Genomic DNA, 22,553 nt, shown 5'->3' on the forward strand with positions numbered 1-22,553 from the left:
CCCCTGGAGAAGGGAACGGCTGCCCACTCCAGTGTTCTGGCCTGGAGAATTCCAGGGAATGTACAGTCCACGGGGTCGCAAAGAGTCGGACACGACGGAGCAACTTCCACTTTCACTTTCTGCGTTCGTTAAAGGGCCTCACCCAGAGGGCAGCCTCCCGTCAGCAGAGGAAGCGGTTTGTCCCCGAGCTTCTGGTGGATCCAGGTCGGGAGGACGGTGGTCCCCCCTGCAGGGACTCAGCGAGGAGCCTCCTCTGCAGCACCAGGCTGGGTCCTCTGCCCCGAAGGGAGGCTTGTCAGTGAGCGAGTGAGTGTGCAAGAGAGTGAACAAGTGAGGCAGTGAGTGAGAGGCTGACAGCGAGGGGGTGAAACAGGGAGCCGCCCCCCGGCCAGCAGGGCTCTTCCCTCCCAGGTGGACTCCCTGACCAGCCACTGGGCTTCGGGGACTTATTCTTTAAGATCCGTGGGATTCTGGGGCCATAAAGGGGATCCCACCATTTGTAAGATGAAGCATTTAGGCTGGAGTCCAGGAGCGGGCTGCACGGGTCTGCAACCCCGAGGGGCCTTTGCACAGGAACGGGGCAGGAGGGGACGGGGCACTCGGGCAGAGCAGAGCTCCCCAAGCCGCCAGAGCAGGGCAGACGTGGGCGGCGGCTTCTTCCTGTGGGCTAAGACCCCGCAGGCCCAGAGCTGGGTCCCCCAGGGACAGCTGGTCCATGTCTGGGTGTGGTCACCTGGGAATGTGGTGCTGACCAGGCTGGGACTCTGGCGGGATGCTCCTAGGGGCAGGGGGCCTGGTGCGTGAGGCGGGGGGCCTGCATGCCTGGGACCGGCTGATAGCCCAGGTCAGGCTCACCTCACAGGGCAGCTGGCGTCTCAATCAAGCGCCGGTCCCATGCTGCGTCTGGATAAATAGAAGCCACGCAGCATTGTTCGGGAAAGTTGCTATTTTAAATTCCACCTCACAGTAAGTGCAAGGTTTTATTTCAGTCCTTTTCTCGGAAGAAGAGATTTGCATACGCTCTGGGTGGAAGCGGATATTTAAGATGAATAATCCGCGCGGCTGCCTATTTTACAGATGAGAGGTAACGGAGCATTTCCCAGCCTGTGGGGCTGCCCGAGGGGCACTCCCCGAGGCAGAGGCCTGGTGGGGCCTGGCTACACAGTGCCTCCTGACCCTTGCCCAAATGAGCCCCCAGGCCTCGGGCCCCCTCCAGACCGCCAGCACGGGCCTGTCTGCAAAATAAACCTGGGCAAATGCAGCCCACGTGCTGGGCCAGCAGGAAGGCTGGCAGACACCCCAGGGCAGAGCCTGGGGGGGCACAGGGGTCCTCCAGCTCCAGGGCCACTGCTGGCCAGGCCCGGGGCTGAGTTGCCTGCCCTGCCCTCCTCCGAGGGCATCCCAGCTGAGGAACGGCAGCTGCGGCGGGGGGAGGCAAACCAGAGGGGACCCTGGAGGTCAGTCAGTCCCGGGCCCCAGCCCTGAGGACACACGCAGGGTCCTGATGGGTGTGTCACGGCTCCTGGGACCAAGGACGGCACGACCGTTCAAACCTTGAAGCTCCGAGGGGAGCCCGGCCCCGCGGATGCTGTCCTGGGTGCTGCCTGGTGCTGCCCAGCAGCCCTCGGGGGACAGGGAGGTTCAAGCCTGCGCGCCCACCACACGGGGCCAGAGCCCAGGGGAAGGGGGCGAGTGTCGGGCCATGAGCGGCCCACCCCCTGGGGCCGGTCCCTGCCTGCCCTGGTCTTGGAGCGTCTAGACTGGGCACCAGGAGAAAGCGATGCCAAGCTGCCGCTTAGTTGGGACCTGAGCACGGGGGTCACCGACGGCCCGGGCACCCCCCGAAGCAGCCGAGCCCGGACTCCTTGCACTCCCGGCTCCTGGGCCCACGTCCCCGACAGCGTTCCATCCCGGCCTCTGCACACCGGCATCCACGTGGCCACACGCGCCTCACCACATCCAGGACTCCAGGTCGGGTGGACCTCCTGTGCCTTCTCTGGGGTCAGGACACCCTCCGGCCACCCCTCCCCGCACAGACACGTCAGCCCCCAACCAGAATCTCCTGGGCCCTGTTTGGTCCCTGCCTTCCTGCCCCGCAGCTCTGCGAGGAGCGAAGATGCTCTAATTCCGGTGGGGAGAGGGAGCCGACGGGGGACTCCAGGCCCCGGCCCCCCAGGGCTGCAGCCTCTGCGGACGGGCGTCCGTGAGGACAGAGCCCCGGGCGCGGCAGGGACCCATGAGGAGCCGACAGGAGCGGACGCAGCCGCCCGCCCAGGCCTCATCCCATCCCATCCAGACCTTCACCCCAGGTTCTGCAAACCAGGTTTTCGGTCACCAACTTCTTTGGCCACAGAAACTGAGAAGGTGGATGTGCAGTTAGAGAGCAGCATAAATTCAGCAGCAAAATGTGCTCAGGAAAGATGCAGGAAGGTGGTTTTTAAGCAGAGTCACAAGACACCCGGAGCTAAGGGGGCTGGGATCGGCTTCGGTGCCCACGGTTCTGCACAAGCGCACCTCCCCCGCCCACCCAGCCCCGGGTGGGGTCAGCGCCTCCCCTGAGCTGCTGCCCACGCATTGAAACGGGATCCGGCACGCTGTCTAAGAATCGTAGGAAGACACCCGCTGCACACACAGGACGCACGGGTCTCTCCGGGGCTGGCTTGCCGGGTGACTGGCGTGGTTCAGGAGCCCCCACGGCACAGAGCAGCTGCCCCTGGGTCCCGGGGCCACAGCCACGCCCCGAACGCCCACGACGCCAGCCCTCCCACCCTCCCAGCTGAAGAGGCTGGATTATCATCCTGGAAAAGGGGTGGGTCTATTTTTGGCCAAACTGGATAGAATTAAGGAAAGATATTATTTCGAGATGGAACATGAGACTTCTGTTCTCTTTTATGCTCCAAAAATAAGAGTCAGAGAAGGGAGCTGGGCTGGGAGTCCACATCCTCGGGGGCGCTCAGGTCTGTGGTTTCCAGGACGAGAACCCACCCGGCTCCCAGAGGCAGGCACGGCGACCGCCACAGAGCTGGAGGCCAGCGCCACGCCATCCCCAGGCAGGGAGGCGGCAGGCTGGGGGTGCTGGGCGGCTCCTGGGCCTCTAAGCTGCAGGAAAGTGGGCAGCCTGCCTCTCCTGCGACCCTGCGGGTATCATCGTGTGAGGAGACAGCAGGCCTGCAGAGCGGCCTCCACTGGACAGAGGGCTGAGAGCCTGGGTTACCTGCTGGCCTGTAACCCTCAGGACTCTCCAACACGTGCACACACACACACACACACACACACACACGATGCACATACATGGTGCTCACACACACACACACAGTAAACCCATGGAAGGGTTCTAGGGCAAAGTGGGTGAATTTGTTCATAATTCTGGAGCAAGAGAGGTCTTTCCAAAAAGGAAGCAAACCCCAGAAGCCACAGAGCAAAGACTTGTTGTCAAATGGACAAATTTAATCATATAGAAATCAGTCTAGGTTCAATACAGGATACAGGATGCTCGGGACTGGTGCACTGGGATGACCCAGAGAGATGATATGGGGAGAGAGGTGAGGGTGGTTCAGGACTGGGAACTCATGTACACCCGTGGCGAATTCATGTCAATATATGGCAAAACCAATACAGTATTGTAAAGTAAAATAAAAAATAAATAAGAAAAAAAAAGAAATCAGGAAACTCGCGTATAGAGAAAAAACAGAAATTTTTAAAAATCAAAATACTACAAAATCAGGAAAGATATTTGTAATCAATATGACCAAACCAGGGTTTAATTTCCTTAAACAAACTGGTACCAATGATTGAGAGAGTCAACCAGAGAATGCAGAGGCCCCGATGGGAAGGCACCACACGGATGTGGAATCAGACACGGGACGGACCCCCAGTTCCCATCATCACAATGCCCCCCACGTTCCACGGAGACACGTTGGGCCTACACCCAAGGCTGGGACCGTGGGGAGGCTGGTTCACCCCAAGCCCTGCAGGGGGCCTTGTGAGCACCCAGCCCTTCCAGAAACTGTTAGCAACACCCACCAGGGTCAGGGCCACTCGCTGCTGCCGTGACGTCCACTCGGAGGAACTCACGGAAATGCGTCTCTGCCTACAAAACCGGGTCAACCCCAGGCCACCCAGCTGTCCAGGAGGGGCGCTGGAGATCCCCTCGGACACTGTGGGAAGGCGGGGTGCTGTGGAGATGGTAAGACCAGACGGACACCACGAAGCTTCAAGAGAAGCACGGACGAGCGCCCTGCACGTGCTGCTCGGCTCACGCGAACCAGAACCTCCACGCCAGCAGCCCACGCGCAGAGCCCACAGGCGAGTCTGATGCAGGCCCTCAGGCTCCACTTTCTGTCCTCAGGCAGTTTTAACGTCTGACCCTCCCACATGAATTATTTTTTTACGTCAATAGGGATGACCTGGACAAGGAAGTCTGGGTTATTTTTTGCTTACGCTTCTCTGTTTACTTTTTAAGTGCCTTTTAAATGAGCTATAAAAGCCGCCCCACTGTCCCTACTCATCTCAGCAGACACGCTACCATCTGCCAGCTCACTTCTTCAGGGGCCTGGACCCGCGATTCTGATGCTCAAGGTGAATGGCGGTTTTTTTTGTTTTGTTTTGTTTTGTTTTTAAGAATAAAATGGTCTCACGCAGCCCAGGAATATTCTTCTGGGCCCGAGCCTGGAAAGCACTGGAAACATCATCTTAGGAAATTAAAATCTTCCTCTGAGAAGACGACTCCCGGGACAGCACGACCTCTCAGACGGATGTGCCTCCATCGTACACCTGGTCACACGGCTCCCGCGGGCCACTGGCGAGGAAAGCAAACCTCACAGTTGGGGCCCGCAGGCTGGGCTCGGGAGCCACGGGATCCCCAGGCCCCAGCGGAAGGAGTGGAGCATCAGCTGGGGCTCCCCCTGATGTGGCCGTCCCCAGCCCAGCCTGGGAGGGGGTGAGGAAGGGAGGGCGCCCGTCCCCCAAGCGGCAGAGGGGCCATGCCTTGAGGCCGTGCCTCCCGCCGGGCACACTGGCACCCCGCAGCCCAGCCTCGGGGGCGCCCGCAACTGCTGCACCGCGAGGGCTCCGCAGAACCACCCACCCCGCTGCCGAGAAAAGCAGACTCACGCCACCCCCGCTTGGCCACACGAGCCCCGCCCGGCGGAGCCCCACACCAGCTGGGACCGCAAAGGCCCCCGTGTCACCTTCTGCAGGCGTCAGGATCCGCCGCCCCCAAGCGGAGTCCACGCCGTGTGAGCCAGCTCCACGCGAAGGCGCCTGAGAACCCGAGCTGCTTATTTTGCGGGGGGCCACGGGCTCATGGTGGGGAGAACAGCTCCTGTCCTGGGGGCGCGCTGAAGCCCCCCACCCCCGAGAGAAACAAAACAAAGTCAGACGCCGTCAGGCAGAGGCAGCCAAGGGCACCGTGATGGCTCGCGACCCGTGATAAGACCAGGGGCCGCCAGTGAGACGCCTTGACCACCGGCGGCCAGTCTGGACGAAGCTGAGCCGGTGCAAGGGGCACGGCTGCCCCCGCCCATCTCTGGGGAAGGCGCAGCGTCCCCGCAGAGGGCGGGGGACCAGTAAGGGACCACACGGCAGGTCCCTTCAGGCCCAGAGCCGCCCCGAGGCTGAGGCTGAGGCGCTGGCCAGGTCCCCCAGGCCCAGTGCCCACGTCCTCTGCCCCCACCAGGGCCACCACCCATGCCGACACCTCGCCGAGCAGCAAACCAGGTGCCAGCACCCAGGGGAGAGGAGGGAGAGGCCACGCGGGGGGAGGGCTGGGGCGGACCGGGAGCCTGCGGGGGCCACCAGGCCTGGGGCCTAGGCCAGAGCCCCTGGGCTCAGTGTTTGCCGGCCACCCGCAGGGCCCGCCCTTCTCTGCTGACCACACAGGCCCAGGTCCCGGCGGCACAGGCCCTAGGTGATGGGGTCGCCGGAGCAGGCTGCGTCACTGGTGCCCAGCTTCCGGGATCCTGGCGGGCCTTCCTGGCCGGTGACCCGGCAGCCCGGACACCCTTCCCCATGCCCTGAAATGGGCAGCGACGTCCACTGAAGGGCAGGGGGCCACTGCGTGGGGCAGGGGGGCGGGAACGCCCGGCACGTGCTGGACAGGGTCCAGCCGCCAGAAGGGGCTCCCCGTACTGCTCGGGTCCAGAGGGAGCAGCCTGCCACCTGGCCGGGGGCACAGCTCTACGCACCCAGCTGGAGAAGCCTGGACAGGGATTCTCCAGCAGGCCCCACCCTGCCCCGCCCCCCAGAGGAGCCGAGGGTGCAGCCCCCTCCCCACGCGGAGCCAGCAGCATCGACCAGCGGCCGGCCGGCTGCAGGCAGGCCCTTCCCTGTCTCAGATTCTCCAAATTCGGAGATGTGCTGTTGAGGATTTGGGGGCACCTGCAGCCTCCAGGCCCCGCTGCCCACGGAGGGGAGGCACCTCACAAACCCAGCGATACAGCGCTGGAAGAGGCGACCCGGACCAGACGAGGCCCGAGACCACCCAGACCGGCCGCGGGGGCCCCTCACTCGCTGTGCCAGGCGGGGGCAGGCAGGCCAGGGGCGGGGCTGGAGGGGCAGGCGCTGGGCGCTGCCGCCCGTGCTGACCCTGCGACCTCCCAGGCCTCTCCCATCCAGGCAAACAGCCCAAGCAAGGGCTGCAGCCCTGGGCCGTCCCTCCCCAAGGCCAGGGGAACATTCTTAGGGAACAGTGCCCCTGTCCTCAAGCGGCTTCTGTTCTAACAGGAGATGGCGAGCTGTGCGAAGTCGCTCAGACGCATCCCACTCTGTGCGACGCTATGGACTGGCTCCCGCCAGGCTCCTCTGTCCCTGGGATTCTCCATGGAGTGGGTTGTCATGCCCTCCCGCAGCGGATCTTTCTGACCCAGGAATCAAACCCACGTCTCCCTCATCGGCAGGAGCACCACCGGAGGAGCCCATAACCCAGGAGATCGGTGATGGAAACAATTAGTCGATGGGGTTAGCAAGTGGGAAAGTCGTGAAAACAGCAAGATTTTAGACTTAAATATATCGACAATTACATTCAAGTAAATGGATGAACATCCCTTCTAAAAAGCAGGCATCTCCAGACTGGATTTAAAAACCCAGAGTCAACCAAGTGCTATTTATAAAGAAACCGCTTCCTCCTTAAAGGTACAGAGGCAAGAGGTTAAGGGAGGAAACGGCTGCTCACAGACGAACCGACCAAAGAAACCAGGCGGCCGCATTAACATCAAAGTGGACTTGAGCCAAGGAACATCATCAGACGCGTCATAAGGATAAAGGCTCAAGTCGTCCAAAAAGACACAGCAGCACCAAGAGCAAACCCGGCAGAAGGAGAGGAAGGAGCAGACCAACCAGCAGAGCCTCAGGCTTTCCCATTCCTCAGCGTGACTGGTAGACAGGAAGGGAGAGAAAGCACAAAACGCCGACGTGAGGGGTGAAGGAGGCGCCACTACAGACTCTGAAGGAAAACAAGCAGTTCACGCAAGGGACGGGTCCCACCCCTTGAAAGACAGATCTAAAGCGAGCACCGGGAGGAGCGGGAAGTCCGAATACCCTCTAGCCATCAAAGAAATCGAATTTGTCCTTAAGCCTTCCCCACAAAGAAAGCTCCAGGCTCAGTGGTGACCTTTAGCAAAGGTTTAATGGAGAGATGACACCAACGTCACACAGACTTTACGGGAAACGGAGGAGGAGGGAAAACCTCCAACCCATCTTATGAGGCTGGTGTGAACCTGCCAAGGACACCACAAGAAAGGAGACTCTAGGCCAACATCCCCCAAGAGCACAATAAAGACCGTACGCCGCACGTGTGCCGGGCCTATCAGTCGTGTCCGACTCTGCGACCCCACGGGCTGTAGCCCCCAGGCTCCTCTGTGCACAGGATTCTCCAGGCGAGAATGCTGGAAGGAGCTGACATTCCCACCTCCAGGGACCGTCTCAACCCACAGACTGAGCCTGAGTCTCCTGCAGCTGCTGTTTAGCAGGCGGATTTATTTTCTTAACCACTGAGCCGCTGGGCTCGCCTCAAAATATCAGCAAATTGAATTCAGCAATATCTAAACATGAACTTAATAATGTGAGACTGATATTTTGTTCAAAAGTCAATCAGTGCAATTTACCACATTGGCAGAATAAAGAAGCTACCTCCACAGATACAAAAAAGCATGTGGCAAAATCCAACAACCATTAATGACTTTAAAACAAAAACTCATCAGACTACGAAGAGAAGGAAACTTCCTCGGTCTGATAAGGGAATCTTTGAAAAAGCTCAGCTGACATTGTACTTAACGGTGAAATACTGGACACTTTCCCTCTAAGATCACAAAAAAGACAAGGACGCCAGCTCCCCGCTCCTGTAACTGACATTGTGCTGGATGTCTAGACAGGGTGAAACAGCATAAAGTTGGTAAATCTGTCTTCATTCGCAAGCGACATAGAAAACCCTATGAAATCTACAGACAAGATATTAGAGTAGGTATGTTCCACAGGGCTATGGGATACAGTCAAGATGCAACGATCTATTTTTAAAAAACACAAACTATGCCTGCAACCCCTGCCCAGTGAGGATTATGACGCCATGCTGACAGAAATGAAAGACCGGAATAAATGCACCAAGTGCCACGTTCCTGGACTGGAAAACTCAAAACGTTAAGAAGTCTGTTCTTTTTTAAGTGATCAAGTTTCATGGACTCCCAGTCAAAATCTTAGCTTACTTTAGGAATTGATAAACTGATTCTAAAATTTACAGAAGGCAAAGAATCTAGAACAGTCAAAACAATCTGGAAAAAGACCAAAGTTGGAGGGCAAACGCATCTGCTTTCAGCCCCATCGTAAAGCTACAATAATCAGCACGGTGTGGCCTCGGTGTAAAGACAGACAAAGAGATCAACGGGGCAGAACAGAGCCAGGAAGAGGCCCATGAGTACAGGTTCCAGAAAGATGCCAGGGAACGTTCCTGGGGAAAAGACGATCTTCTCAGCAAGCGGTGCTGGATCACACAGACATCAGACCACAGAGGAGGAGGAGGGGAGAAGGAGGGAGAGGAAGGGGGAGAGAGGAGGCAGAGAAGGAGCAGAGAGAGGCCGAGCCCTGGCCCTGGCGTCCAAGCAACATAAACACCGACCTGAAGTGGAGCGCGAACAAAAGTAACAGTAGAATCACTGCAGCGGAGTAAAATGTCGATCCTTTAACTTTGAAAGTGATCACGTTAAAGAATGGAGGCTACGAGAGACCACAGTATGAACCGGAACTCTGTTTCCCTTTTAAGACCTCAGTGGAAAAGGTGAGAATCTGGAATAAGTTTCCTTTGGGAAAGACTGGTGGGAAAATATGGAAAACCCTGGCCATTGTCGAAAAGCACTGGGGTCTTTGGAGTCAAAAGCAATGGAATTAGACTCTAGTAGAAACTAGCTCATCTCCACTCCAGGAGTCTGGTAGGTTTCAGTGAGAGTGGTGAGCTTCTCTGTGCATGTCTTTGATCTGGCTTCGTTCCTGTACTGCAACCACCTGATTCTGTGATGGGGGAATGATACGTGCTTTCTGTACAAAAGAAAAAAAATAGCAGTGAAACCATAAAAGCTCTAGAAGAAAGGGGAAACAGTCTTTATGACCACGGGTTAGGGACCCATGTTCTAAGCAGGACACACAGGGAGCAAACCCTGAAGGGAGTGAGAAGCCGGCCCCCAGATCCAAAGCGCCTCCTTTCTCGGAACAACCACTGAGGACAGAGGGGAACGCCACGAAACGCAGACTGGCTCCCCCTCCCAGCACAGGAGCAGACTGGCCGCCAAGGACGCGGGGAGGCCGGCTGGGATGCGGGGAGACTGGCTGGGACGCGGGCACGCCGCACCCGAGGCTCGGGGCAGAGGCACCCACCCCCTCTGAGGTCGGTGCCCTGCGCGGGGGCACATCGCTTGTGCACTGACAGGACGTGAGTGCCCTTGGGAGAGAAGATGCTGCTGATAAAAAAGTAATTAACAACCTCCTGAACCTTTCAATTAACAGGATCTGCACACAAGTGAACCTGTGCTCTCCAGAGCATTGCTTCTTTTTTTTTTTTAATTAAAAATAACTTAAGTTTGTTCTGTAAAGGTTTCTTGAGATTCCACTGGACACACCCGCATGGGTCCAAGGCCAGGCCCACCTCTGGCCCCAGGTTACCACCGTCGCCTCGCCGTCTCAGCCCACGATGCTCAGTTCAAGGTTGCACCCCCAGGGCCTGAAGACGAGGGTCAGCTCAGGGAGAGGGCAGGCAGGACACGCCCCTGTCCTGTAAAGTGATCGACCCCCAGGTAAGCTGTGCTGAGCAAACCCAGCCTGCGGCACAGTGCCCCATGGCTCTGACCTCACCTGCAACTCCACACGGAGCCCCCAGCCTCGGAGCTGGCAGGCGCGGCCCACATGGGTTCCGCGTCCACCTGTGTGCCCGAGATGGCCATTCCTCGGCTGCAGCGCCCGTGAGCCGGACGCCGGCAGTGGGAGGAACACGGGTTGCCAGTCCCTGCCGTCCCAGCAGCGAAGAGAGGCAGAGCCCACACGCGGGTCAGGCGTGGGCCTTGCCTCCCTCCAAACCCCGGGCCTCGCTCAGCACCCCAGGCTCCCCTGCAGCAGACCGTGGGGTCCTTCCGAGAGAGAACCTCGCGGGCCTCAACCATGTCACTGTGCCTTCAACGAGAAGGGAGATAGCTGCCAGGAGAGCTGCCCACCCCAGAGAGCCAGCATAGCGGCACCTGCACCTCCACAGGGCCAGGGGTCCACAGGGCCAGGGGTCCACAAGGGGGGGTCAGGGTCCAAAAGGGGGGGACGGGGTCCACAAAGGGGGGATGGGGTCCACAGGGGAGCCAGGGTCCACAAGGGGGGACAGGGGTCCAAAAGCGGGGCCAGGGAGTCCATAAGGGGAACAGGGGTCCACGAAGGGAGATGGGGGCCAACAGGGGGGCGCGGGGTCCACAAGGGGGGAAGGGGTCCACAAGGGGGACGGGGGTCCACAAGTGCGGACAGGGGTCCACGGGGGTCCAGGGAGTCTACAAGGGGGATGGGGGTCCACAAGGTGGGTCAGGAGTCCACAAGGGGGGAAGGGGTCCACAAGGGGGGACGGGATCCATGGGGGGACAGGAGTTCACACGCTCATGCTCACATGCACACACAGGTTAACCCCAGAACCCCAGGCTGAGCCCGGGTACCCTGCAAGTTCTCAGCCCTGGGGCCCCTGGAGCAGGCGCTGGGGTTGGTGAGCCTGGCTGCTACCTCAGGATGGAGGGGTGGGGAGGGGAGCTCGGGGCGCGTGGAGGGGCAGGGAGGGGAGCTCGGGGCGCGCGGGACGGCAGGGATGCAGGCAGTCAGTTCTCTGGAAGGCAGAACCAAGGCGCCACGTGAGGTCCAGGTTGGGGAGGTGGCGCGTCAAGTGCGGAGGGGTCACAGGGCGCTTGGAGGATGAAGTCAGTGAGGAGGGAGACTGCAGGGGTGTGGGTGTGAATGTGTTAAAGGACACACGTATGACACATGAGCCAGAGACTGGGCAGAAAAGCCTGGAATGTGGGAGGCAAGGTCCTGGCTGGAGGGAAACTTGGGAGGCGTGACATATGGATGGTATTTGAAACTGTGAGACCATCCGCGTGAGCAAAGCAGGAAAGGAAAGGAGGGGGCATGAGCCCAGCGCCCGGAGTCACCGGGGCGGCAGGAGGAGAGGCCGAGGCAGGCAGGGGCGTCCCAGGAGAGAGGGAAGCTGGGGGAGGGGGGGTCCAGACGGAGATGCGAGAACGGGGCGTCAGCCCTCCAACGTGCAGGGGGGATTCACGAGGGCTTGGGGGCTGAGGGACAAATCCTGGCCTGCAGGTCCAGGGGACAGGCACCCCCACGGACCAGAGCCCTCAGGAGTTCTGCTGAAAACGGGGAACAAACGAGGGGGGACAGGGCACCACGGGAAGCTCTCGACACGGGAGCAGGAAGCAGGCACTCTCTGAGCACTCTCCCCCAGACTCACGGAGAGTGTCTTCTGGGTGCCTGGCATCAATCTCCACCCTGGGGACACAAAAACGCCTGGTTCATGCCCACTCACTCCCGAGGACCTGTGCCATCGCGTGCCAACAGTCATGAAATGTGAACTGGGCACAGGGCACAGCTCAGGCACAGCTCTGGATTCCCCAGAGCCAGACCTGCAGGCCGCTGTCCCCCACCCAGAGCTGGGACCATGGAGACAGACTGTCCGGGGGGAGGGGCCCTGGGTTAGGAGGGGAGGGGCAGGGACCTGCTCTGGGCCTGTGCAGACTTCCTGAAGGTCAAGAGTCTGGGCCTGAAGCTGAGCAGTGCGCTGGGTACAGCTCTGTGCTTTAAAAGGTCATTATCTCCCAGGAAGGGTGAGCACCCCCAGCGCCCAGATCTTGGTTTCTAACACCCTACCCAGAAGAAGGACCTGGGCTCTTGGGAGAACTGGCTGATTCTAGGGTTGGGTTGGGGAATACACAATGAGTCTGGAGCATGTTTTAGTCACAAAAAGGAAGTGCTCAGAAAGAAGCAAAGACAGAAAGCAGCGAGGGCAGCAGGCCCAAGGGGCCAGGAGCCAACTGGGAAGCTTCTGATGGCTGGAGCTGGCCAACCCGAGCAGAAAATAAGTCAAACACAAGAGCTCGGGTGGCAACGCAAAGCACAGAACAGAGATCCGTGAGTCTGCAAGGGCTCGAGTGAATGGCTGATCAACAAAGCAGCTGGAGAACACACAACTCTCTGTGCCAAAGAATCCCAGTGACTCCACGTGGACACCTGCCCTGGAGCAGGTGGACCCCAGCCTCCAGCCTACGGCGATGGCATGGTGTGGACGGGGGATGGAGACCCTGACGGTGAAGACACCTGGCGGACACGACCTCGGCCGGGTGGTCACGGCCAACATCAGCAGCAAGCCAAGCCGAGCGTCTGCACCCTCAGGGCGTGACAAGAAGAGCATCTTTCCCGCAGTCTTCCTCCCAAAGACCCAAAACTGTCAAGGTCATCAAAACAAGCGGAGTCTGAGAAGCTGACTCGGCTCACAGGGACCTAAAGACGGACAGTGAAATGCCATGTGGATCCGGGATGGGACCCGGGAACAGAAAAAGAATGTTCAGCAAAAACAGCAACTCTGAATAAACCATGACTTCAGTGTTTCTGAGAGTTACGGTGGTTCATTTCACGTGTCACGCTGACTGGCCCGGAGCACCCAGGTTAAAGTGTTCTGCGCCTGTTCTGGACGGAGCTTCTGGGCAAGAGTAGCAGTTGAACCAGGGACTCGGCAGAGGAGGCGGCCCTCCCTGATGTGGGCAGGCACTTGACGACGCGCTTTGGAAGAAGAGCTGTGACAAACCTAGGAAGCGCATTTAAAACTGGACACACCACTGTGCCGACTAAGGTCCGTCTAGTCAAGGCCATGGTTTTCCCAGTGGTCACGTACAGATGTGAGAGCTGGACCATAAAGAAGCCTAAGCACTGAAGAATTGATGCTTTTGAACTGTGGTGCTGGAGAAGACTCTTGAGAATCCCTTGGACTGCAAGGAGATCCAACCAGTCCATTCTGAAGGAAATTGGTCCTGAATAGTCGTTGGAAGGACTGATGCTGAAGCTGGAGCTCCAATACTTTGGCCACCTGATGTGAACAGCTGACTCATTGGAAAAGACCCTGATGCTGGGAAAGATTGAAGGTGGGAGGAGAAGGGGACGAGAGAGGATGAGATGGATGGATGGCAACACCGACTTGATGGACATGAGTTTGAGTGAGCTCCGGGAGATAGTGAAGGACAGGGAAGCCTGGCGTGGTGCAGTCCACAGGGTCACAAAGGATCCGACACGACTGAGGGATAGAACAACAAAGATGTTCGTTCACACACACACACACACACACACACACACACACACACACACACACGCTATTATTCTGTTTGTCTGGTGTTTGCCTAGAGAACCCTGACTAGCACAGTATCGTCTCGCCACTGGCCCCCTAGCCAGGACAAGTGCACTGTATTAACACCAGGGGAAATGAGGTGCGGGACATGCAAGAACCCTCTGTGCCACCTTCACGAATTCTCTGTAAATTTTCTGAGAAGCTAAAAATGTGCTAAATAAAGTTTACTCTAAAAGTCATATATATTCCGTGAGTGTTCAAGTATGGACTGGAAGGGGGTGTGAAAAGGCACAAATGGCTATCTTAGCACTGAGATTACATAAGACACCGAATTTCTTAATACTTTTCTTGCCACCTTTCATTATATAATAAAAAGCTAAAAGGAATAAAAGATCACCCAGCAGCAGCGTCTGCGGCTGGACGGCAGCCACACACCACCTATCACCCAAACTGGGGTGCGTCTCCGGGCGGGAATGGGTCCGCGGCGCTCTGTGGCTGAACGGATGCGGTGAGGTCGGCGATGCCAGACGGAGGACAGCAGGCGTTGGCCCCAAACCCTCGCTCCCTTCCCCCTTGCCCCGCTCACCCCCAGGGTCTGCACCAGGTCCAGCTCTGGGGCCCTGTGGGGACCAAGCCCCTTCCTGTCTGCAGCTCTGAGTGCTGCAGGCCCCACACAGCCCAGGACCCCCGTCCGATTCGAGTTCCACCAGAAAGAGTGCCCAGGCCCCCTGCTCAGCGTCCTATCCTGCAGGGCGGCCACCACCCCCACGGCTGCCCACCTGCCCTCCGGGTCAACGCCAGGCAGGGCCATGCCATGGGCACAAGCTGGGCACCGACGTCGGCACTGGGTCCACCCTTCCTTCAGCTCGTGACTCTTCACCCCTCCCGTCTGCCTCCTCTGTGCCCTGTCTCCCTCTTCCCTCCTCTCAGCCCCGTGCCGTCTGCCTGAGGAGCTAAAAGACGACTCCACAGACACAAGATGACCTTGACACAAAGAATAAAAAGGAAACAGGGGACTCTGGGACGATGCAAACGCGCGTGGCCCCCGCAGCCAGCACAGCCCCCATCCGGGCCGCCCCGCGCGGCCAGCTCCCGAAACGAGGCGCTGATGTCGCTGCGTCCAGCCGCTCCATTTCCGTTTCGGGGCAACGCGGTACGTGGTCACAGGTAACTGACAGGGCAGCCACCTCACAGGAGCTGAGACCCCAGGGACACCCCACCACCAAGGACACGACTCCTGCTGAGCCCGCCACCAGCCCCGGTGGCTGAGCTGACCAGGGGGCCGTGATGGGGAGACCAGCAGGTTTTCCCACCTCCACAGACATTACGTGGAGCAGGTGACCCACCCACATTCCAGCCGCAGAATCAGGAAACACAGTATAAACGGTTGTTGCTAAGTCACTGAGTCTGGGGGTTGTTCACTATCAGACACAAGAGCAAACAGGCTGCCCCGGGGCGCTGGTGGTAAAGGATCCGCCAGCCAGAGCAGGAGACGTAAGAGACGCGGGTTCGATCTCTCGGCTGGCATGGCAACTCACTCCAGTATCCTTGCCTGGAGAATCCCATGGATGGAGGAGCCCAGTGGGCTTCAGTGCACGGGGTTGCACGGAGTGGGACACGACTGAAGCGACTCAGCACGCTCACACGCGGATGGCAGAGTGTCCTGGGGTGAGCGGCCAGGGCCAAGAGAGCCCACTGCTGGCTCCCAGGGCCCGAGTCTGTGGCGGGAGGATGGGAAGCGGCGCCTAGCACTGTGGGCCCCGCATAGCGGGAGTGGGAAGGGGGCACTCGTGCCTGAGAAGCCCGACAGACTCCAGCCCTGAGTGCACCGTGCTGCGCATTCCTGCCAGTGACAGGTCCCACCTGGAGAGTGGACACAGAGCCGCAGAGCGCGTCCACACCCCAGAAACCGGAGGCGCTCGGCTCCTATTTTCAATGAACTGGGGGCGACACGGACGCCCACACACACCATCCCCTTGGCTTCAGGACGTAAATAATGCCCAGCCGGGTTTGCACGGCATCGACTCTGCGGGGCCTGTGGGGGGCCCAGTGCTCGAGGCCAACACACACTCAGTCACACCCGGGGGTGTGGAGGGCAGGTAGAGGGTTGGAGGGAGTGACCTGGGGGCTGGGTGGGGCACGCTGATCTTGCCCAGAGCCCTGGTTTCTAAATAAGAGACTTCAGGTCAACGAGAAAATAGCTTTTGATGAAGCAGGCATCCTTAAAAATAACAATGATTTTATTAATTGTAGCTTCTCCCCAATTGTCTCAAATTCTGAGCATTAAAGTAATTCTGCATGCTGGCCACAGCCAGCGTTTAAGGAAGAGAGAGGAGCCCACTGTGGCCTCCAGGGCGACGGTCAGCATGCGTCCACCCCCTGGGGCGGGACAGAGGTCTAGAGAGGGTGACGGGTGACCACCTGCCCCCGCCTCGGGGAAGCAGGGACAGGGCTGGAGGAAGCGTGCCAACAGCTGTCGGGAGCAGCAAGGTCCAGCATCCACTGGACTCTCGCCTGCTAGTAGAGATGCTGGTCACCACAGTCTTCCCTCTCCATAGATGTATCCAGAGACGGCAGAGCGAGGCAGGGGCTGAGAAGCACCCAAGGAGGAAAACTCTGATTGGACAGGAAACGTGGAGTCAGAAGAACAAACACCGAATCTGGGTCTGAGCATCCCACCCAAAGCGGGGTCTGGCCCAAGGCTGCGGGGCACAGACCCTGAGCCGGGAACCACTGGGCTGGGGGTGGCGGGCAGGCAGGGCTGGGCCGTCAGAGCAGCCAGGACGAGAGGACACAGTGGCCAGGAGGGGCGGGGTGCAGCCCTGAGCCACCCGCCTCTGGCAACACGCCTCCTCCAGGCTGGGTGGGAGTCCGTGGAGGCTGGGTGCTCCTCAAGGGAAGGAAGAGGCTCAGGCTGTGGTATTGGCTGCAAATGCAGGATCCAAAGCGCCACTGCTGTCCCAGGCGCGCGTGTCCACGTGGTCGACGCCAGAGAAAAAGAGCAACACAGAAATAAGAGCAAACTAAAGAGATCCCTCAGCAGGGAGAGCCAGCCTGCATGCAGACGAGGTACCGCCCGTCACCAACGGCATCGCTCAGCGCAGCGCCAGGGCGGGCAGCACCCCGCTGCCCCTGTGCCTCGGGGCTGCTGCCATCCCGGCCCCCCGCACTATCCTCACCAAGCCCCCCACCCAGAGTGGGTCCCCTCTGGTCTAGCACCGCTGCCCTCCCCGGGGTGGGTCGGATGTTGGATGGAAATACAGAACCTGAGGCCCCACCCGAGGCCTCACCTGATGCCCAACAAATCAGCATCTGCACTTCCACAGGGCCCCAGGGACTGGGGGCCCTGGCAGTTTGGGAAGCTCCTCTGAGCCGCCCTGACCCTGCTCTGAATGAACGCCTTGCCTCCCTCCGACCGACCTGGGGCCTCGGGAGGGCTCATCCTCAGAGAGCAGCCCTGGACAAGGTTCACCTCCCGTGCATCCTTGCATCCCTCCTCAACTAGAAAGATGGGTGGTTAAATGTTTAAAAGAAAATCAACTTATTTTTAGCGTTTTAAAACACACAGCCAGATGGATAGACACTCAGAGCTGACATCTGTTACATAAAAAGCACGACAGCGAGTCCCCGGTCCATCCCGGACCAGCCTCGTCAGCCTCGAGAACACATCAAGCTCAGGGCTCCCCCACGGCCCCCCGGGACACCCGACCCTGCCCTGGGGAGCCCAGGGACCCCTGCTGGCTGATAGAGGATCCCAGGGCCTGCAGCCATTGCGTTTCTGCCACCAAGGCCCCACGTTGTGGGGGAGGGGGTGAACTGCCATCAGCCTGGGCCTCACAGAGAGCTGCCCCCACCCCGGCCAGCCCCGCTCCCCAGGGTCGGGAGGGAAGGGAGAGGCACCTATTGTAAGTCAGGTCCATGCGTCGCTGGACGAGGACTCAGTGATGGGGCCAGACTGACGCTTCAGAACCACCGGGCCAGCCCCCACGCGCTCAGCACAGCGCACTCTACTGCCCCCAGCTCTGGGCACACAGCAAGGAAGGGTCGGCACAAACACCTTCAAGCCACCGAGTCATTCTTGGCAGATGACTCGACCAACCACCCAGGAAGTCTGGGAAAATCAACTCAAGAGCCATGAGGAGCCTCCGCAGAAAACCACACTCAGGACAGACATCTTTGAAAGTAAAGTTTTCCTTCATACCAGCACCAACCAGTGTGAAACGTGACGGGTGCAAAGATCTTGTTCACAATTCAACAAAAACAGGCAATGAATGTGCCTGGTCTAAGCACGAACAGGGCCCGAGGGAGGAAAAGCCCGTCTCACTGTGTCCAGTGTGAGTCCAAAATGACCAAAAGTCGCAACGTAAAAAGTGAAGCCACAGAAGTGCTAGAAGAAAGTGCAGGTTTTAGAACGAGCATCACGTGCTGGTGTAACTGGACACAAAGGCAGAACGCCACCAGGAAGGCGGGCCCTGATGGACCCGACCGCACAAAAGGTAACTGGATGCACGTGGGAAAAAAAAACTAGCAGCACAGAAAGATGAACGACCGCCCCGGGGCCCTTCCATCCTGGGAACCGTGAAAAGCGCAGCGCAGCAAACAGCCCACAGGAGGCTCGGCACGGGGGTGCGTGTGGCGTGCTAAGTCACTTCAGTCGTGTCCATGGCGACCCCATGGACTGCTGCCCGCCAGGCTCCTCTGTGCATGGGATTCTCCGGGCAAGAACACTGGAGTGGGCCGCTTCCCAACCCAGGGATTGAACAAGCGTCTCTTATCAGGGCAGGGCTAGGAGCTGGCGATTCAGGAAAGAACACAGACATGGAAAGAAAAAGATGGCCAACCTCAGCAGCAAGCAAAGCAGTAATACAGGCTTTCAGGTGGTCAAATAGTAAGCCGTCACCAACACCCAGAGGCAGGGAGGGTGGGACAGGAGGGCCTCCGCAGGCTCCGAGGGCAGGGCCTCCCTCTTCCCTTCTCCTCCCGCCCCCGTGTTCACCATACTCATGCTTCCTTCTCCAACACTAGTCTCCCCGCCTCCTCATTTCTCCGGGCACCCCGCACCTGCCGCAGCCACACCCATTGGGTCACCACCCTGTAACAAGCACCCAGGACAGCGGCGTGTCCCAGGACAGCTCGTCCCCAGGGAGCTGGCAGATGCAGCAAGCTGCCTTCGGTGTGCATTCCTGACTCAGCAATGTCATCCCAGGAATGTCCCCTAAGGAAACAATGTCGAGGGCACCACGATGAGCACGCAAGAACACTCGCTGCTCAGTTCTTTACGTATTGCTGCCTGAGCTCCAGCATCCCCCAGCGCCCCCCCGACAAATCCACCCTGGACTTTGGGGCAGGGAGGCGCCCACAGTTTCTAAGAGCATCCTCTGAGTCTAGCTCACAGTACTAGGAACAGCCCTTGGAAATTCAGCCAACAAGGGATCCTTTAGATTGACGAGACGTCACGACACCTCGCTATATAAAACCAGCAGGTTCAGACAAAACCATGAATGGGGCATGACCCCATTTCTGCACCGAAGCCATAAAGTATGTCTCTACACGACCCACGTGTGAGTGCATTCTAGAGAGGGGCTGGGGCAGGCGTACACTAGGAGGCCTTTCTGGGCTAAGTTACCGAAGCCTCGGTTTTCCTATTTAGGACAATTTTAGGAAAGTCTAAACTTTTCACAAATTTATACACTTTAATCCCTCTATAATTTAAAAAAGGTTTTATAAGTTTCATAAAAGGTTATGAGGCTCTGGGAGCCCCAAGTCCCACCTTACGCCCACCCCACCCCGCACGCCAAGGACTGGCACTCTGCCGCCCCAGGGAAGCTTTAGTTCCAGGTCTCTGGGTGAAGGCAAACCTCCCGGACGGCCGGTTGTTCCCCACTGCAACCTAATCTCAGGTTAGGCTTTAGCAAGACTGCTGAGAAGGGCAGGTGCCCCCCCCCCGCCGCCCACGCCAGGCTACTGGTCACCCAGCTGCTAGGGGAAGGTGCTGGAAGACTCCAGAAAAGAGGGATGAGGGTGTCTGACCAGCATATGGCAGGCAGGGCAGAGCAGCAGCCTGCAGGCCCCCAAGGCCCACCCCTGAATCAAGCGCTCCCGAAGCCACAAGGGCAGGGTGAGCGGAGGCGCGGGGCTACGGGCAGAGGGAAAGAGCCGGGTACGAGGAGGAGGCCCAGGGGACTCTGAACACAGCCCAGCACAGGCCAACCCCGGGCTCAGACGCCTCGGGGACACAGGACCTTCAGGGCCCGACGCATCACGACTCAGCGTTTTAGTTGGCATCTACCTGGCGCGCCGTTAAACTGCTCCCTTATTTTCTTTTTTCTTTTTCTCTGCATACCAAATTTGATATACTAATTGGGTGTTTTAATCTAAAAAATTCATCAGAAGGTCTCATATCACCATGGCAACCGGGCAGTCCCAGTAAACGCAAGCCCTCAGCACAGCACCATTGCCTCTTTCGGCTCACCCGGCACGGGGCTGAGAAGTGTGGGACCTGTCCGGGGAGGACAGCTTTCCGCCCTCAGAGAAAGGTGGGGTGCCTGCAGCCTTGCCCTCCTGGAAGACCCGCCCTCCTCCTTTCCATAGCCTGCTCTTTCCATGTAAATAAACCCACAGCCTCCAGGCCAAGAGCAGCACACATTTTCTTTGCAAACACGTACTATGATCCCCAAGCCATGTGCACCCTGACGATGACACAAAAACAATAAAGCTGGAACAGAGTGGCCGTCCACCAGGGTCACATCCACAGCAACCAGACCCGGGGTCAGGCTTGGCCCTCTAATCTCACCAAACAAAGCCCAGCCAACTCTCCTCCTGAGGTGCTCAGTTTGGAGACCTGGCCACCGAGCCCAGGGATGGCGAGTGACTAACAGGCATGTGTGCTGAAGAGCGAGCACCTGTTGCCGAAGCCAGCTCCCAGCTGCACGAGCCCGGAATAGCTGGCAGCTCTGCCGTCCTGCTTCAGGCGCACGGCGACGGCGGAGGGGGGACAATGTGTGAAATAGTTCTCAACTCAGATTCAAGAATCATAGATGAATTCGGAGCTCTTTTTTGCCTCTTTAATGTTCCTTGGATTCTGAAACCTAATACTCTGAACAGGTAGTAAAATTTTACCATTCAAAGCTGAAGGCAGCCACTGGGCTACATCGATGCCTCTCTGCCTACATTTTCTGCCTTGGAGAGCAAAATGCAGAGACATGCGAGAGGGCCAGCTCTGGGCTGACACTGGCGAGTCCTGAAATCAGATGTATTTCTCAGACGTTTTCTGATCCTGCCCCTACAGCCAGAGCTAGATGCAATCTGCTTCCTGATTCCGTCCTAATTCACTCTGGGCTTTCTACACTTAGAATATGTACACTCAGAAACACGCAATGCATGAAACATCCCCAGCAGTAAGTTGTGCCCCAAGTTCAGAACACAAAGTCAGGTCTCCCCAGAACACACTGTGCGGGTGTGGTCGGTCCTGAAGGCCTCACCCCTTGACTGTGTCCAGACACCCAGGCCCCCTCCCTGCTGACTGTGACCGGGCTCACTGGAACCCAGCTTCCTCCAGACCTCCCCCACCCCGCCGGGTAGCAGGCTCCCCTTCGCTCTGTGAGGACTGCCGCCAGGCTGCACATTCTCCAACACTGGCCTTAGGTCATAGTATTGTAATCTCCTATAATGCTTAAATTATTTATCAGAAATAAATAGCTTGGTCTCCTTGGCTAAGCTGTGCTCTAAAATTATAAAAGATCCATCCTACCCGCTGCAGGCTGCCTACAAATGAAAAATGCATATTTCGTCTATTTTAAGAAAATGTCAAAAAAAATCAAATGTGTCATCTTATAGCATTGAACTTACCTGCATGACATCTGAGAGAAGAGCTGCATGCTTGCCTGTGGAAGTGTCATGGTGCTCAGGGGCAGGCACTGCCACCTCCCCCGGCGGTGCTAAGGGAAAGGCCCTGTGCCCAGTAGGGCTCAGGGAGGCGTGCCCACAGGCCTGCCTCGGTCTCCTGCTTCCCACCGGCGCCCACCTCCAGGTCACTAGCCTTACCTGCAGGGGGAACTCAAGGCAAAGTAGTTCCCAAAAGGGAAGCTTTCTGCCTAGAGGCAAGCCTCCGCCGCACATCTGAGTGCAAAGGTAGGCACGCCCGGAGCCACGCCGCGGGGTCGCCGGCCCTGAGAACTCCGAGGGCCGGGCCCCCGCTCCACCTGTGGTCGGCGTCTCCCCTGGCGAACTGGGCACCCCTCAGGTGCAGAGGGGCAGCCGAGCGCGCGCACCGCACAGTAAAGGAAAACGCAGACACAGCGCCCTGGATGCAGTGGGGGCCACCGACCCTCACTCCCCGCGGCTGGAGGGCCTGCTTCGCCCGCCGCGCCGCGGCTGGACACGGTTGACGCGCGTGGGCACCGCAGGCACCGTCCGCGAGTTTCCTCGGAAACCGAGACGCCCCGGGACGCCTTCCCGCCCCGGGAACCTTGGTGCCCCGACGCACGGAAACCCTCCCGCAGCAGCCCCCTGCGAGAGCGCGCGGGCTCCCCGGCGGCGCGGGCTCCAGTGCGCTCCCCAGGTCCCCGCCGCGCGGCCCTTCTCACCGTCCTCCTTGTCGTCAAACACCGGCCTCCGCGCGGCGGCCGCCGACATGGAGGACCCCATCCTCTTCTTCCACTTGCTCCACTGAAACAAGGGGCGCGGCTGCGCGCGGGCATCGCTG

At 58.8% G+C, this 22,553-nt stretch overlaps 1 protein-coding gene across 3 annotated transcripts in view; it reads right to left on the bottom strand.

Moving 5' to 3' along the window:
• Window positions 1-22,547, bottom strand: part of STK32C (serine/threonine kinase 32C) — a 70,852-nt gene extending 48,305 nt beyond the window's left edge. For all 3 annotated transcript variants that reach the window (XR_005723542.1, XM_040254820.1, XM_040254819.1), the window contains exon 1: window positions 22,435-22,547. Coding sequence is in view for 2 of the 3 variants with exons in the window: in XM_040254820.1 (XP_040110754.1) it covers window positions 22,435-22,495 (61 nt within the window). In the remaining variant the exon portion in view is untranslated. The remainder of the gene's footprint in view (window positions 1-22,434) is intronic.
• Window positions 22,548-22,553: the final 6 nt, after the last annotated feature.

The sequence above is a fragment of the Oryx dammah genome, unplaced genomic scaffold (assembly GCF_014754425.2).
Source record: "Oryx dammah isolate SB20612 unplaced genomic scaffold, SCBI_Odam_1.1 HiC_scaffold_14, whole genome shotgun sequence".
Classification (NCBI taxonomy): Eukaryota; Metazoa; Chordata; class Mammalia; order Artiodactyla; family Bovidae; genus Oryx; species Oryx dammah.